The sequence below is a fragment of the Liolophura sinensis genome, chromosome 4 (assembly GCF_032854445.1).
Source record: "Liolophura sinensis isolate JHLJ2023 chromosome 4, CUHK_Ljap_v2, whole genome shotgun sequence".
In the NCBI taxonomy this organism is placed as follows: Eukaryota; Metazoa; Mollusca; class Polyplacophora; order Chitonida; family Chitonidae; genus Liolophura; species Liolophura sinensis.
This window is the reverse complement of record NC_088298.1, coordinates 9,738,550-9,757,289: the sequence shown is the minus strand read 5'-3', so window position 1 is coordinate 9,757,289 and position 18,740 is coordinate 9,738,550. Positions and strand designations below refer to the sequence as shown.

General features: G+C 37.6%; 1 protein-coding gene across 1 annotated transcript; it reads left to right on the top strand.

The window, feature by feature from the left end:
* Positions 1 to 6,822: 6,822 nt before the first annotated feature.
* On the top strand, positions 6,823 to 17,029 carry LOC135464904 (prolyl 4-hydroxylase subunit alpha-3-like). Its single transcript, XM_064742472.1, has 11 exons — positions 6,823 to 7,152; positions 8,018 to 8,069; positions 9,131 to 9,288; positions 10,624 to 10,788; positions 10,978 to 11,048; positions 11,670 to 11,784; positions 12,549 to 12,599; positions 13,197 to 13,277; positions 14,111 to 14,179; positions 15,754 to 15,850; positions 16,218 to 17,029. Exons 1-11 carry the CDS (start codon positions 6,853 to 6,855, stop codon positions 16,286 to 16,288), a joined length of 1,230 nt encoding a protein of 409 aa, XP_064598542.1. The 5' UTR covers positions 6,823 to 6,852; the 3' UTR covers positions 16,289 to 17,029.
* Positions 17,030 to 18,740: the final 1,711 nt, after the last annotated feature.

The following is an 18,740-nucleotide window of genomic DNA, read 5'->3' as shown; positions in this document are numbered from 1 at the left end:
GATATGCAGTAATTGTACAAATTTCTGCAAATGGTTCTAACTGACGCAGAGTGATGTAGAACCAGGCAGGAAATCAGAATGGTGTACTTCCTTGGTGCTATTCATTTATTTAAAAGTGAAACACTTTTAATTTATTTAGTTATTTATGTATTTGATTGGTGTTTTACGCCGTACCTAAGAATATTTCACTTATAAGACGTCGGCCAGCATTATGGTTGGAGAAAACCGACGAGAACCCGGGGGAAATGCACGACCATTCGCAGGTTACTGACAGGCCTTCCCACACGTACGGTCGGAGAGGAAACCAGCTGGTCATGAACTCACAGCGACCACATTGGCCCCTGGGTTATTGGCGTGCTAATCAACTTGGCCAACGGAGGCCCCGCCTTGGTGTTAGACAAAGTGGCTGTACAACTGTTAAGTGGCCAAAGATGGTATCAGCACTGCAACAAAGTACATGCAAATTTGGACATCAGCATCACTGATGTCCTCTGTGAGACGTTTCCACATCTATCAAAGGATATACAACTTCCGTCTGTAATAACAAAGTACATGGTATTTAGCTTTTTCCACGTCTCAGTGGGCTTCCATAAATATCCTGACATCGGTAAATCTTAAAAACTTGGACCTATCAAACAGACGACATATCAGCCAGGAAACTGGACGACATTCTGGTGAAGCAGGTCATTCAAAGTAATAAACCGCTTCTCAGCGTGAATGTTCTTCAAAATAATATAACCGGCACGTGAACAATAGCCTAGCTGATGGTATGGAAATTCTCGTTCTTAATCGCCATTTTGCCTTGTGTGAATTGCACGCCATATTCTGAGCAACATAAGCTGTGCGTAAAGAATGAAACATTTAAATAAAGGAAAAAAACTAACAATGAAATGAAACTATTAATCATCTGTTGATCACAAAGAGCATTTTAAACCTAAATCTGCAGTCATTTCTTTTCGCAGTTCCATGAAATCTACACTGAGAATGTTTGGGTCAACTGACTCAACAATTTGAGTTGTATAATTTCCCGACTAACCATATGAGTTTCCTGACTCAGCCGAGCTGATCATATGACTCAGTTTTCCGAATTGAATTAACTCAGTTGTATAACTCAGATTTTGACCCAAACTTTTTTTTTTCATTGTATGTTCATTTGCTGTTTCGAACTGTTTGTTACAGCAATTTTGAAGAGCCAAGTGTTTCTGAAATTTGCGGCTCACAATGTGACGTCATACCGGAAATTATGACCAACCTCGGTCAATTTATGAAAGTGTGTTACCGTAATTGACTTTATTTTACATCTGAGATTCTCTGAATAAAGTGTTTTTAAAGCCGTAGCTGAGGTACTCTTTTTTGGTTTTTCTATAGCTTCCCGCAAGACATAGTCTATACAATAAGAGAATAAAGACAGAACGGAGGCCCCCATTTTTTGTTTATTAAACGTTGCAATTATTTTTTTTCTTTCAAACGTCATTTTATTTTATTCATTTTACCTACTTTTATTTTTTTGTTTGTTTAATACATTTTTGTAATTCTTTACATCTCCGTTACATGCAGATAAGCAGTTCAGTGGAGAAGAAGATGAAATAATTGAGATAAATGTTTGACCATCACACTTAAAAGAAAAGAAGAAAATAAGGTGAAAGACAGCACCTGACTAATGTTTATGTCCACGGAAAGACTACCATTCAAAGTATCATAAACCTGTATTTAATATTTTTTAATTTTTTTTCATCCCAGTAAAATTTTAGCTAAACTTCGTCTTGACGTCTCTATTATCGACGGCAAGGTGACGTCACGTTTACTCTAGCTCTCTAATTTCGAAGTTAATTTCCGTATTATAGTCAAAGCAATAGCCTATGGCAGATAAAACTTGCTGACTTCGGCGATGAAGGTCCAAGTGATTAATAGTTTTCTCGGAAATTAGACATACTGGGAGGATATTTCTTCCACTGTTAGCCGTGTTAGATAGTCTGGACGGTTTCTTCAACTTCGTGCCTGCATTTTGCCCAGGGCATGTGCCTCAAGACATCATTTCTACACGCCCGCTGATTGGCTCTTTTCGCTTAACTTGATTCAACTTGTTGACAAAAAATACACATGAACATTTCCGATTAAAGAATGTTGGATAGTGTTGAGTCTTGTTGAACAAAGTTGAAGAATCCGTCCAGACTACTCAACTTCGAGTGGTTGAGTCAACAAAAGTTGAGTGATGTTAGATAGTCTGGACGGGGCTTTAGACAAGAGCGGTGCTCACCTAGTTATCACGGACGTCAGAGAAAGCAGCTCGGCTTGAACACAACGTTTCAATAATTTTACTCGCGACGATATGGCTGAAATATTGCCGATGTGGCGTTAAGCCATAATCATTCATTCATTCATTCCATAATTTTACTGTATTTTATGAAAGAAAACAAAAAAAATCTTCCCTTGCATGAAAGAAAGACAAAGGAGCCGATTTAAATTCTTCACTTTTTATAAACTTAGAGTAAACAATTACATCATAAGAGATAATTAATTTTAAGCGTTGTCCGGTGAGATGCCGTCTTCTCATTCCATAAACCTTCGGCATCCCTGATGAATTTTTTTACTGACTGACATTTTTTATTCAGGAAGTACTAAACGGTAAAATGAACGACGAAAATATATATGTAACTAATTTGTTGTAACCGATCTCAAAACGATGTCTTATACACTAGTTTTGTGTTATCATATGTCACTTGATTGGGTAAAGGCTATGTCACAGCTTAGGCCTCGTGAGCTGACAGCAAAATGTTTGATTGGATACAATTCTCAAGATGGCTGCCTCGGTTCACATCAACCATTTGTGCAGTATTGACATGTTATTCGATGAAATCTCATTAAAATAATAAAGTATGACACGTTTTAGAAAGCTTGATAACCCGGTTTTCGATTGAAATATGTTTAAGCCATGTGCTGACATGTCCTTTAAATAAGTAAGACTTTCATTTACAAAACATTGATGAAATATTAGCACAGTATATTCGTCTTTGTTGCATATCCTTCTGTACCTCGGTGTTAAAACTCTGGCGCCAATGCGCCATGTTCATGAGCTTTCAGCGCGAGGAAATGCGGGAAAGCTCCAGCTTCGTGGTTGAATTCATCTGTGGTAATCATTTATACAAAATCGACTGTGTCACGCAACATACCGGCTGGTACGTTTACCTCCCTGAATAATTCACCGTCTTGCTGTTTTTTCTGCTATAAAATGATTTGAACTTGCTTACATGTTATATCTGTTAGTATGATTTATATATAGATATATAGATGGAATATCGGACTTTCCTTCGGTGAGAAAGGTGTTATTTCACATCAATATATATCACTTTTGTTATTACATAACTTTCACATTCCTGCATGTAGTCAAACAACAATAAGACACGACCTCATGCATACATAACTTTAGATATCTAGGTCACCTACTCAGCTTGTTGGTGATTGGTCTAAAATTCCCGATCTCTGTGGATGGTGTGAAAAATAACGGCAGAATGAAATATGCCGTTTTATCATGTTACCTCATTTTGGGAGTAGAATAGACTTTAACACCTTCGTCCTAACTTACCATTTATATATTATTCCTTACATATTCCCATTGAAAACTGATGTTTTAGTTTTCTGATAACAATAATATATGTACAAATAAAAAAGACTTCAGGGTGACACTAATGGAATTCTGATATAATTTCAGTTGCACTAAAATTGGGAAATACGATTATAATTGCGCTATAATTGTTTTACTTTTTATATTTTTATTTTAATCCATTAATTTCTCATTACTCGTCCATGTTAATTTTTTGCTACTGTTTAGGGATCATAAACTTGTGATGTCAGTGTAGCAATATGCAACACGTTGTTTGACCCTGTTGGTGGAGTGACGGGCCCCTACAAAGAACATAGACACGTGTAGAAGTGTAGGTAACATCTTGTAAGCTCAATTCTGGCGCGGTAAGAATAACCGTAAAGCGGTGAAAATTGGGGGTGGGGTGGAGAGATCCGTAGGAGGGGGTAGGGTGTTTAAGCACTGTCTCCGCTGCTAGCCCTAAAGGGCTGTAAACAAAATACCTGGCGATGATTTACAGGTGTAATCAATAGTCTTAGGGGCTAACACAGTAGGACGAGTGTAATTATCAGCAACATATGTTACCTGTGTGACGTCATCAGGTGAGTCTTCTTTGCATTACACTGAGCTTCTGGCTTGTGCTAAGACAAGAACGCCACGCGACTGGCTAAAAAGTTACCGTTATTACATGTAAAACTGAAGGAATCGCGGGGAAAAGGCATTAATCTCATTCTGCTTTATAAATTCCATCGCTCGAGGAATGTGGAGTTGATTCCGTATTTATCCCCAAGATGAATACCTTGTTAGCCAAGTTTTTCCTGGCAATTGGAATATTAGCAATTGTCTCAAAGAACATCAGTTATGGGAACGTCTTCACCTCGGTGATGAAAATGACAAAGGTACCGGAAATTGAAAAAGAGCTCATCGGTTTCCTGGAAGTATACTTACAGCGTGCGGAGAAATCGGACACTTCGAATCAGCTGAAGGAGTGAGTACACATTTCATCACTGAGAGGGGCGGACATTAAAATCATTATTTCATATTATTCTATGTGTTCCACGGTGTTAGGGGCGTGCACAGTGTATTATTTAAGCATCTGCACGAACAAATGGTATAAAACCCTAGGTGAGGTAAATTGACAAGAGGCCGTATTTCACCAGTTACGTGTCACCATTTGCCAACTTTCACCGCTGTTCTGATTGTATTCTCTAGGTATAAGTGTTTGTGAACTAACCTGTATTAAATGTGACAAATGGTTTTTTTCTATTTAGGTCCTTTATCCTGATAAATTGTAATCTGGAACACTGCATATTCTGTGATAAAAAAATAAAGCAGCCTCCGAAATTTAGGCTTATTCGATTAAGTTATTACTTATTAATATACAGTATATTTATTCATCAGATATTGCCGGATTGAACCATCGTACATATTGTTAACAAATATGCATAAACTATTTAATTAAAAATTATCGTTATGGATTTTATAAAAATTATAATAGAATTAAATTTATTAAAATGTTTAAAATTTAGGCAGCTCTTCATGGTTTATATTGTTTGAGTGTTGTTTAACTTTACGTTCATCTAGTGACGAAATTCTTGTGAATTCTATTATGTAATTTGTACTAATTGGCATCAGAATATTCCGACACCAACCCTTCTTTCTCCAACATATGTTAAATACCGCATTCATTGGTCTTTAATGTTAAACATTTTTATTTGTTCTCGATGGTTTCTTAATAGAAACTGCCCTTGAATTACACCTTCAGTTTTACCTAGTCACGTATTTTCCCCCGTCATATGAAGGAATTCTTTACAATTTTCGCTAATCATTTATGACACCACTATAACATCAATCACTTAATCAATATGCTCAGTTTACAATATCCCTGTCATCGTATTACTGTGCGGTGGTATGACCTAGGAGCCTCTTATCAGTGCGGTCCCTGTGAGCTCAAGTCCAGCTCATGCAGGCTTTTTCTGTCCATGGTGGGAAGGTCTTACAGCAACCTGTATAGTCGTGGGTTTCCCCCATTCTCTATCCGGTTTCCTCTCACCATAATACTTCCGCCATTGTATAACCGAAATATCCTTGAGAGTGGCGTAAAATACCAAATAAATAAATAAAAAAAATAAATCATCGTATTGTACCAATTATGTCAATTCAGTTTATTAATTAACCCCGCGTTATTTGATCAGTCAGTTTATCACTCGTTCAACACATCATTTTAATCCAACAGATCACCGATCAGTTCTTTAATTGGTCATTATAGGAGTTAATGAATCCATGAGTGGATCTATCTATGAATGAATGAATGACATTGGCCAATCAGTCAATAGATCTGTCAATCTTCCCTAACAGATTTCTGACCGAGGCCAAACAGGCCAATGCTGTAGCAGTGTCCGAAGATAAATACGTAGAGAATCCCATCAACTCTTACAAGTTACTCCGACGGTTTGCCGAGGGCTGGTCTGACGTCATCAACAAACTCACGTGTTTGGAATGCGAAGACGCCATATTCAACTCAGGTATGTCATCTGCTGAAAATCAATGAATTCAAACATAGAGGGCAAATTGTGCGTTTGCCTGGCGGGGGAAGGGAGGGAATGGTATGTGTGTTGCATGATTTGATTGAGTTAGGATCACGCTTAAGTCTACATGGTAATTTAAGAACTCTTTTGTGAATTTTATCACCAAATTTATTTAATGACTGAACATTCAGGCTGATAAAAAACAGCCTGACACCAAATGTGACGTTTTGTATGCGTAGGTGACAGCGCGCTATACTTAAGTATTGTAGGGCCTCCGTGTGCTCAGTCGGTTAGCGCGCTAGCGCAGCGTAATGACCCAGGAGTCTCTCACCAATGCGGTCGCTGTGAGTTCAAGTCAAGCTAATGCTGGCTTCCTCTCCGGCCGTACGTGGGAAGGTCTGCCAGCAACCTGCGGATGGTCGTGGGTTTCTCCCGGGCTCTGCCCGGTTTCCTCCCACCATAATGCTGGCCGCCGTCGTATAAGTGAAATATTCTTGAGTACGGCGTAAAACACCAATCAAATAAATAAATAAATAAATAAATTAAGTTCTGTACCTTATTCTTTCCAAGTTAAGGTGCTAATGAAACCGCTTGATTTCAAACAAATTTATCATTGCAGTAAACTGTCAACCAAAACACACTGTTACTACCAAGTACTCAGCTGATCCTATATTGTGATGATTTCCATTCATTTGTTCTCTTCGTGAAGAATTTAACCAAAGTGTGGCAGACTTAAAGACACAGATGGGTGTTTGGCCTGGAAAAGACGACTTTTTTGGCGCCACAATGGCACTGATTCGTCTGACAAACACGTACAAACTCCCCATGGAACTTCTGGCAAAAGGAATCATTTACGGCACTGAGACGGTCCCACTTACGGCACACGAATTCTCCCTGATTGGAGATACTGCAAGAGAAAGAGACCTCATGTATGAGTCGGTGCTGTGGTATAACCAGTCAGCGGCATTGTTAAAAATGGAATCAACCGTCGACAAGACAAAGACAGCGCGAGCAATGAAAAAACTGGCTTCGTCCTGGTTTAACGTAAGTCCGATATTTTAAGTACATCTTTCTTGCGTTAATTCCATAAATGAACTGTATCCTGTACAGTCTATTGTAATAAGTGAGTGGAATTTGAACCCAACAGACGCAACTTTAATCGAATAAAAGGCTGCTCTGTTCGCCTGCTAAAGAAATGATATCCTAATTGTGAAGATTATCGTCATCAAAATGTCAATTTCTCTGTCACAAATTATACCTATAGTTACCCTCAGGTACATATCCTTTTTTTCTCGTCTCATTCATCAGAACATGGGAAAATAAACAGGAATCTAATACTTAACTTAATCAAAACATAACCAAGACTATACTTCTACCTGTGTTGTATTCCATGAATGAATCAAGAGTCCAAGTTTCACACTGAAATAGCCAATCAGTGGTAGTATTGCTTTTATATGCCTACTCCGGCTTCCTACGGAATCCATGACGATGGTGATCTATTTTTGATAATAACGTATATACATATAAGAAAGAAGAGAATTATTGACCCGGTGAACACTGGTTGGACATCGTTATTGTACGTTAAATGATCGCACTTGTTTACTTTTGGTCACTTGCGCCAGGTGTTAAGTTTGTGTGTACGTGACTCGTGTATTGGCTGTAAGATCAATACAACAGATCGACAGGCATTGATTGGCTTTACTGTTACCATAGGAACCAATCTATTTTTACGATGAAACGAAAAGTATGCGCATGTCAAGGTAAAATGTGTAATTTAGCTTAAATTTTCATATCTTTATCGAAAATCTTGTAGACACTTCACAACGATTCTTTATCTCGCAGTCTTTTTAGGATAGGTGAAGAACTTACAACCATGTTGTTATGAGCTTTTCCCTTTGTGTTGTTGTAGTACGGTATGCCGAGCAAAGCCTTAGAAGTCGCAGAAGAAGCTTTACAGTACGGTAAGTTGTGAATTAATCAATACACAGACAGTCATTCACTTATTTCGTTGTTTTTATTTCGTCATTTACGTCGTGTTCAAGAGTGGTCAATTGAAGGAAAGCGGAAAAACCCTTGGGAAATCACCGCCATGACCTTGGTACCAGACAAACTTCCTGACTTCCACCGAACTAGTGGCAGTTGGATTTGAAACTGTTATCTGTTGAGTCCTTTTCTGCTGCAATGGCTCCAGGAATAACATAACTAATTCGTGTGCTTACCACCTGATCTTTCCTCAAGAGAGTATTGTGGAGAGTTAGTGACGTCATGTCTTAAGTCACTGGAAATGAGCAGCTCCAGTCGTATTGACCTCCTGACATCTTGTAGCGTCCATTACTGATGAATTCATGGCCGCGAGGTTTACACTCTTTTGGTATGTTGTGCCACACATCATAATTTTCGTGCGGCTGTAAAAGCCATATTGCGGCTGGTTCCGATGTTTAAAAAAAAGGATGTTTTGTGCGGATCTGTTTGAGCAATCGTATTGGCACAACCCGAGCAACGGTTAGCTCTATGATTGTCCCCCTTCACAGTTCTCGACGTCAGGGCTGGAATAAACTATCAACCAGGCTAACAGGTGGAAACCCACGACCATCCGCAGGTTTCTGAAAGACCTCCTCGCGTAAGGCCGGAGAGGAAGCCAGAAAACGGTTTTGAGCAGGGTCTAAAACATAATTAAATTAATAGATAAATATTTACCCTCGCTTTTCGAGGGGAGGTTTGCCCGGTTTCCTCACAATAATGCTGACCACCATCGTCTTAGTGAAATATTTTTGAGTTGGGCGTAAAAATCAAGAAAGTGTAGCATTTGTGTATGACAACAGTCAATCAATCGAAGCTACTCTTGATTTCAGGATTAACGTCCCACTGTTAATTTTGGAAGACAACAATAAAAAAATCGGCTAAAACTTCAATGAATTAAACAAAAAAAACAAAGCAAACAAAAACAACAACAACAAGAGCATGTAGCTAAACGAAAATTACATGTTTATGTATTACAACTTAAAATCTTTCTGTCTCACAGATACCGAGAACCGTGGTTTGATTCGAGATCTCGAGTTTTACCGGAACTCGGTAAAGCGCATGTCTGAGAATGACCGGAAGAAGGTGTTCCGTCGTCCCCCTCACCCTAGCTTCCCTTACTACCAAAAATATGAGGGGCTGTGTCGTGGGCAGATCAAGGTAGGGTGCGGCTCTGTTAATATTTATGTTTTATTGTCATAGGTGACGATATCTACAGGTAATAGACAGACAATATGAAAGGGCTGATATAAAATTACATAATGTCTATAGTTAAGAACAGCTGTATGCATATGCAAAGATAAATATATATTTTATCTATAAGTATAACAGATGGAAATTATTTCCAGCTAGGTAAAAATATACAGATTGTATCCATAGCCACTCTAAAAACAGATACAGATTATGCCTATAGCTAGCCTAAAAACAGATAGAGATGGTGCCCATAGCTACTCTAAAAAACAGATACAGATTGTGCCTGTAGCTACTCTAAAAACAGATACAGATGGTGCCCATAGTTACTCCAAAAATAGATACAGATTGTGCCCATAGCTACTCTAAAAACAGATACAGATTGTGCCCATAGCTATTCTAACAACAGATACAGATTGTGCCCATAGCTACTCTAACAACAGATACAGATTGTGCCCATAGCTACTCTAATAACAGATACAGATTGTGCCTATAGCTACTCTAACAACAGATACAGATTGTGCCTAAAGCTACTCTAAAAACAGATACAGATTGCATTCATAGCTATTCTAAAAACAGATACAGATTGTGTCCATAGGTACTCTAACGACAGATACAGATTGTGTCCATAGCTACTCTAACAACAGATACAGATTGTGCCCATAGCTACTCTAACAACAGATACAGATTGTGCCTAAAGCTACTCTATAAACAGATACAGATTGCGCCCATAGCTATTCTAAAAACAGATACAGATTGCGCCCATAGCTACTCTAACAACAAATACAGATTGCGCTCATAGCTACTCTAAAATATAATCTATTAAATTTAACAATGATGCTGTTGTCTGTGTAATGATGGAATGTATATATTCTGTTACTGCTGCAGATTATTCTGTTAATCATAACGCATATTCTGTTAACTGTACATAAAGGCTGTATTAGACTAACATGGTGTTACATATGTTACAAATGACACAGTATCTGTTATAATGACAGAATACATTCTAGCATCACGAAGACAAAATACTTTCTGTTAAAATTAACAGACTATATTTAGGAGTGAAAAAAACGTACACAGATAATGAAATACATCTGGTGTTACACTTTTATGTAAAGACACGGAGGAGTCCTTGAACAACTGCACGGGTAAAACACACAACAGCATATGCACATGTGCGATTAAGATTTTTTCAATTCTTTTCCAAAAGATTAAATAAGATTTACAGCCAATCATGAGGACTAGGAGAGCGGGTGAGCCATTAGACTACTTTTAACAGGAACGTAACTTTTGTTTTCCGGTCAGTCCCCAAGAGAGATGGCGAAACTATACTGCAATTACCAATCTACTTCAATCCCAATCTATTGGACCAAAGTTGAATATTCAAATATCGACCCGCCTGTCGTTCTGTTCCATGACGTCATCAGCCAGAGCGAAATTGATTGGATGATAGAAACAGCTACAGAACAGGTAAACACCTACATATTTGAATCCTCTGTTTTGTTCCAAAGTTTCTGAAACCATGAATAATCCAGATTGTCCCATTATAACGTGTTGCGACTAAGATTTTTTGACATTTGATAGACTCTTACAACAATATAGTTTAAATAATGAAGAGATCCACGCAAAGACAAGAATATGGCCTGATCTTTTCCACAGCTGTCTCGGTCAATTCTGGGGGACGTCAAGAATGCAGGAAGTATGTACTCAGAAGCTAGAATCAGCGAAAAGTGAGTATCAATAATAAAATATTCAGAATTTACTCAAGTAGTAAATTTAAGGTATTTATGCATGTAGTTAACTTTTTTTGTTGTTTACAAGTATTCTATCACGGGAGCTTGCCACTTGCACGGTGAACTGAATATATGGAAGTATGGCTTAATGATTTGAACAAATGGTGACAGCTTCAAATAGCAAGGGTAATTTTTGACCCAGTGGAGCGGTTTAATAAAATGCAATATTCACGACTGTAGAGTTTTATAAAAGTGACTCTGTGTAGATTGAATGAGTAACAGTATTGTTTCTAGAGATACGACTTCAGTGAAAACATGATTCTTTATTAAAATCGTGACACAGAGAAAAAAACATTGATTGCGGTATAGATCCTTTGAATCAGACAGACAATATATATGTACGCTGGAATGCAAAAGGATAATAGACATGAGTGAAGAGAATAAGTCGAAAGATGATCAAGCGTACGTTTAAAATTCAAAGCAGATTTGATCCAGTTAGGCTGTTTTTTTTTTAAAAACAGTATTACATGTTATTATCGCAGCATATGTACTCTTGTGTTTTCGCTTTTTGTACTATTCGTTGTCGACAATAATGGAAATTTGAACCTTTAATTGCAGTGCGTGGTTAGCTGATAACTACGAGATGAGCATTAAGTTGGGTAAGAGGATCTCGCTGATAACGGGGCTTGACGCCAGCGTCAGACACTGGGACACCTATGCTGAGCCTTTCCAGGTTAGACGCCGATCTGGCTGGGAGAAGTTTTATCTTGTTTGTTTTTTTCATTTTATGGCAGAGAAGGTGCCTAAAAAAAAGAAAATTCTTAAATGCTGGATTAAACACCAATCACACAAAAAATCAATTAGAATGAAAAAATGCATCAAATATGTATTTGTCAGGGGAAAGGGCATTAATAATTCTAAGCACAGTTTCTTATATATATGAACTAGATTTTTAATGATTGAAAAACAAATGCTGAAATTCTGTGGCGATACCTATTGAACGTAATTGCATTGCTGAATCCTGCGGATGTAAAACCGATTTTTGTACTTTCGTGTTTAATTTTCAGATAAAATGTGATGTTTACGAGTTTAATGTTTAAATGTTCACAAAAAGCCCTATTTCAACATTTAACATAGAATGGGTGCACTCTGAAAAATTTCATTGTTAACAGACATGATGTTCAAAGTGTGTTTTGTTGCTTTAATTCTCACCAGTTTTGGGATTAATTCTCACCCCTTTTACCATACATTCTCGCCACTTTTACCATAAATGCTCTCCACTTTTACTATAAATTCTCACCAGTTTTACCGTTAACCCTGCGTTATTCCAAATAATTATAAGTAACGAAAAGTACTTACGTCATTATTGACTTAAATTGGGCTGGAAGGATAGGAAGAAGGTTTAAACTAAGTTCATCACTAATGAGCTGCTATTAATATAAAATGACCCAGTTATGGCTTGTGAATAATACAATAAATGTACCTTTTGCCCCCCAGGTTTTGAATTACGGTTTAGGAGGAATGTATGAACCTCATCATGACTTTACGGTATGAATTCTTAGTTCATGTATGAACCTCATCATGATTTTACGGTATGAATTCTTAGTTCATGTATGAACCTCATCATGATTTTACGGTATGAATTCTTAGTTCATGTATGAACCTCATCATGATTTTACGGTATGAATTCTTAGTTCATGTATGAACCTCATCATGATTTTACGGTATGAATTCTTAGTTCATTATCGGCTCCCTCTCAGTTTATACCTCTTTTATTCACACATTTGAAAGGATCTAAAATCAGATTTATGATGTGCATGTACGTCAAACAAGAAGAAAGCATGCTAAAAAAATCTAAAAACCAGTGAATTATTTTTTTTGGTGTATAGTACAACGTTTGTCATCTTTTTATAATATCACTTCAGCCGTGTCACCTTATATATTATAAGGCAGTCTACAAATCTTAATCAAGCACAAAAAAATTCTATCGAATCTTGCCTCTTCTGTAAATATATTTCTTGAATTTCTTCTTCTGATTTGAAGTGGCTTATTCTGTTTTATGACGAAAATCTCTGTCGAATACATTCTCTTGTACGGGTATCTTTCTTTACTTGTATGATTTACAAAATGTTCACATTTTTGTAGAAGTTATACCGGGACTCGGGGCTGGAAGATAATTTACTGTTCAAAAACTCGGGAGATCGAGTCGCCACGTGGATGTTTTATGTAAGTGTGCTAAACGTATAGCCTTAATAAATGAAAAGGAAACATTCTGATCATTGAGAATATCTTTGATGGATTTCATAACAGTTTTCATTTCTCTTCTTCAGTCTTACAAGACTCTTAGCACTTTTAACGCTAATTAAGCGCTTTCCAGAATGGTGATAGAACGTTTTTAAAACGTTAAAGCCTACGGAAAAACACGAAGGTTGAGTGAGCTAGTAAAACCAAAGCCACAACTGAAGTATGATAACAGACATCTGGTTTTACAAAACCGGGTGGAAATATGTAGCCTAAAATACACCTGAGGATAACGAGCACGCGCGGAAGGTTCTTTGCTATGACCCTGTGTAAAACCAAAACTTCGTCGAGTGAAACACTGGGTTCTTGTCATTTCTCTTATGAATTGACAAATCAACAGAAGCAGGATTTGAACTGTCGACTCTTGCCCTTAGCGCCGTAAAGGCATCTATACCGGGCAAATGTTCTGTTATTGGCTTACTGGCAGATATTTAGGGGCATTTCATAAAAACTGAGAACAGAATCCTGGTTTGTTACACAAACCATGAGAGTGTTTCCTAAGGACATATTTATGGTTCATTCAAGACCATAAATAAAGACCATATATATATGGTCTCAACCTTTCAACGGGTTCTATACAGAACTCATTCAAAGATATCCTTAATAAACCAGTCTGCAAAGGTTCTGTCTGGAACCAAATAGCGCTGCCCTATTACATTATGCCAGGTTACATACAAAACTTTCTTTCTCTAAAAGTTTAGAATAATTATGTGATCCACATATAACTTGCTTGATTTCTGTCCAACTTTTTCTTTCAGCTGACAGATGTCAAAGCCGGTGGAGCAACAGTATTTCCGACTTTAAAGGCCAGAGTTCCTGCTATAAAGGTACGAGTATTTGTGTGTAACGACGCGGTATATAACGCTATAGGGAAGCTTTCCCACGTCCATTGTTTTTCCTGCTAGAGTTCCTGCTAGTGTGTAGTGTTATAGGGAAGCTTCCATTCGGCCATAAGCTTTGTTGCCTTTTGTTCATTCCTGCCTGTACATGCGATGACGTTTTGTGGGCAAATTGGTTACGTATAATAGACATGCATTGCAAGAGAACAATGCCTATTTCAGCTTGAACCAGAATCGCCATTGCGTAGGGAAACGTACATCTAATCCACTTGTAAGTTGAAACAGCTTCCAAATACGTGTTAGTGTTTCACTTTTAAAAAGTTTGTCAATCCTCTGAACTCAAAAAAGTGTCCATGTCTCCAAGTGTCAAAAGCTGCTTTAGGAACGTGTTGGCATTTAGAACACTTCCCAAAATCCTTGTACAACATGTACTTATCTAAAGGAAATTGTTCAGGGCCCAGAGAATACGTTTTCCGAGCAAACGCCAACTGCTGTTATTGAGAAATCAACATTCGAACACAGTTCAACGGTGTAGAGGGGTAGTTAACATTAATGCGGTAACAATAAAAAATGGGACTGCCTTCAGTTTTACGGATTCCAGGAAGTCTGCAAGAACGTTTTCAGCTTCATCTTCGGTACTGAGAAGTTTGCGATATGACAATGCTTATAACAGTCGTTCAACAACACAGCGATGCTGATATATTAAGACGGGCACAGTACAGTCTGCTTCGAAAAATCCTGGCCACCATGGTTCAGATGATACGGAGAGTACATACCGGTATCTTCGACTACAATTTCGTGCAAATTACACATCTGACAAATTCGTAATTTTTTATTTACAGCTGATTGAAAGTACGTAGCGATATCATTACCCTAAGATACGTTTTTTGAACATATCTCGAAAAGTTCCAAACACAGTCGGAAGCCAAAGCAGATTCCGAATCAATGACCCAGAATACATCGGAATACATTAAAGTTATATCAAAGCTCTGTTAAAACTATTTATGACGTCATATATTCGACCAATCACGAGAAAGATTCCTCTGGTAGTCCTCGAGAAGAAAATGTGTAATGATTCTGAGTTAAATCCAGTATGGCCGCCAAGCTAAGTGACCTAGAAGAACAAATTTCAAAACTTTCAAAAAGATAATATTTGCTGCGAGAATTTTGCTGCCAAATTTCAAACATCTGCTATTTGTGGTTTTCTAGAAACACGACAATTTTTTAAAAAATATTCCAAGCAGGAGCTAAAGACTTTCATCTCTGAAACGTAAGGATATGTTTGCATTGACACATTTTTTTTCATTTGCATAGTTGGATTAGTGTTGGATCAACAGATGACTGCTTCTTTTCTCATGATATGGTTCTAATTCCTTATTTCCTATTTTTGTTATGTGTTGAACGCTGCTTTGGAAAATGGTCTTACGAGTAATTGCCCCGGAACCACCATTATGATTGCGGGCTGCATTGTATACGAATGTTTCAACATCTTAGATTACAGCGTAAAATGCCCTTGTGGTGGAGTTATCTAACTTAGTTTCTTCTCCATTGTTTCCCGACAGGGTGCAGCTGCTTTCTGGTATAATATAAAACGAAGCGGAGTTCTGGATGACCGAAGTCTGCATGCCGGATGTCCATTGTTACTGGGAACAAAATGGGGTTAGAATTATTTTGAACAAATATATCTTGTATTTAATATTTTATCTTAATGTCCCACAGAAACATTCTATAAAAGACACAGTGACCAGATGGCAATTTTAAGATTGCTTTTACTACATATCGTCTTAAATGTTGTTCACATTTTTTCCTCTTTATCTTGCACTTCAATTTTGCTGATATAAGGCCTAGAAGAGCTTTCTCAAAACACAGTGTTTAACTATTACCTTTTTGTATGGATTACTAAATAGACAATAGATACAGGAAGTAGACTGGAAGTGAACTGCGACTTTCCAACTTTTTATATATTTTTGGCACTGTTTGTTTTTCATTGAGAAATTAATTCCTTTTCATTTTTATATCTTTCCAGCTGCAAACAAGTGGTTTAGGGAACTGGGTCAAGCCTTCCGGTACGGGTGTACTCTAGACCCCAGCGAATAGGACACTGTGCACTGAACTGAATTATTGTGGTTAGATCTATACCATGCGGCCTGACAGTCCTGGCAGCTATTTTAGAAATGCCATGTATGACTGAATTTAAAATTCCTAATGTCTATCAGAGGTTTAGTAATTTTTTTTATCTGACAGTTAAGTTTGGGGACTGAGAGTAAAGTTTGGGCAAACCTGATGTGAACATCATACACTGAATGTCACTGTGAAGTTTTTCATTTTTGACTGATGTCAAAATTCTCTTTGTGGAATCTGCCAATGATATAACATGATTAACTCAAGTGCAGGGTAATGTTATAGATGTTGCCCGTCTGGAGAATATTTAGATTTGCACGGCCATTCGGGGGATGAAGGTGGAGGGATGGGCCAAGACTACAGTGGTCAGAATTTTAATCCTCTGAGGTTGAAAGAATAATTGTTGAAACGTCAATACTTATGAATGGTTTCCACGCCTGAAATCACGCCTCAAAATGCTATATAGCACAGAATTAGATTTAAGCCATCTCTTTAGCATTAGTCATGGGATGCAAAGGAAGTCCATGAAAACGCAAAGTATGATTGTAAGAAAAATATGCGCCAAAAAATGACATTTCTTTTCATTTTTGAGGAATAATTTATACTTCTTAATAAGTCCTCTGTTTAATGCATATTTTCCGTCAGTGATCAGAAATATTCGGAAATAACGTCATCTGTGAGCATAATGGGAAAGCGAGGGCAGCTTAGCGAACCAAAGTTGTTTTGACAGCTATCTTCGTTGACGTCACCACCGCAGGCTTCTTAATTTCCGGACTGATCGCAACAAGAAAACCGTAGATTAAAACCCCAAAAGAAGATTGAGAAGCATTTCAGTACTTTGATATATCAGCGAAGATGATATTCCGTATTAAGAAAAGAAACAAGCGTCGGTTTTTGTCCTTGTGTCGTTACAAGCGTGACACTGAAAGACTGTCAGTGCCATGTTTATCTTAACAAGGAATGAGATTGAACTGCAGTAGTCTTGTTACCAGGCGTGGCATTCAATTCCTGTCAATGCCATATTTGTATTAGCATGGACCACTGGGACGTATCTATACTAGTGTATGGCAGTGACATATATATATATCTGATATCTGATCTATAGTTACTTGATCGAGTCAAAAATTATCAAAATCATGTTTGTTTAATTTATTATTCTGATTTTGTCTTATTTGTTGAATAAAACTTACTTTATACAAAGTGGTAACCTTTATCGCACTTTTTCTTGCTTGTGCATTTAACCTTGCGACATGCAGTTTGCGGATTACTGTTTGTATATACAGTCCTACAAAACTTGGACATTCATCAGCTGTATGGAACATTGCTGACAACGATAGACAACACTTGTGTGGCCGTTTGTGCAGTCCATAACTTTTGTTGGCGTCATCCATCAATATACTGTGCATATTTACGTCACACATGGGAAGTTCGTCAGTAACTTACCAAAATGTCGGTGGTTTACGTCAGGCACTTCGATTTCTTCCAGCCATAAGTTTCAGCGCCATAATATAAGTAGACAAATGTTTAAACAACAATGAAATATATAAATAAATCCATCAATCATTCAATCATTCAATCATTGTCTGAATAAAGGTATAAACCTTCTTTCACCACCTTCAACTCGCCATGAGGACCCGGTTGTTCAACAGTCCATTATCATAAAATGTATGATAAGATCGGCTCCGTATTGTATCGCATTTGTTTTCTGGCTCAAAATCATGGGCTTCAAATAAAGCATCTGGCACTAAATATGTTGTACTCCAGGTCTCGTACTGATCAAGCAACTGAAGGCTTATGTCATAAATTTCAAGTGCCTGAAAAAAAGAACTCAGAACAAAAAACGACTCAAACTTTGTCTAGAGCATTGCTTTGCAGTCAAGAATCAGTGTAAAAATTTTAAACTTTTGAGAGCGAAACATTTTAATTGTAGCTGTGATTGAATTTTTGACTTAAGTCTTCAGACGTTTGATCAATACCTCTAAAGGAGAGTATTTCCCACGAACATTGTCTGCAGTGTGATCTGCAGATCATCTGTCTGGTTTGTCACGTCACGTACGGAGATTCACGCAATTCGATAATGTGACTTACGAGTAATGTGACTCATAAAAACGAAAAGTTCAGTTTGACTCATTATTTCGGCACTTCATTGGGAGAACTAAATTTCATGGTGAACGTTAGCACAATTCGAAGGCTAGCCTGATAATAGCATAGTCTACCACCTCCCTATGTTTTAAGCTGGAGGTAGGTGAGATACCACTGAATCGCTTGGGGCGCTCCATCAAACTTAGGTGAGCATTACAGATACACATACAGGTATGGAGACAAAGTCACAAAACACAGCCTAGGTGTTAAATCAACATAGCGTATACAAGGAGATACGGGAGCATAAAACAGCAAGATCGCGTAACAGCCAGATGTTATCTAAACA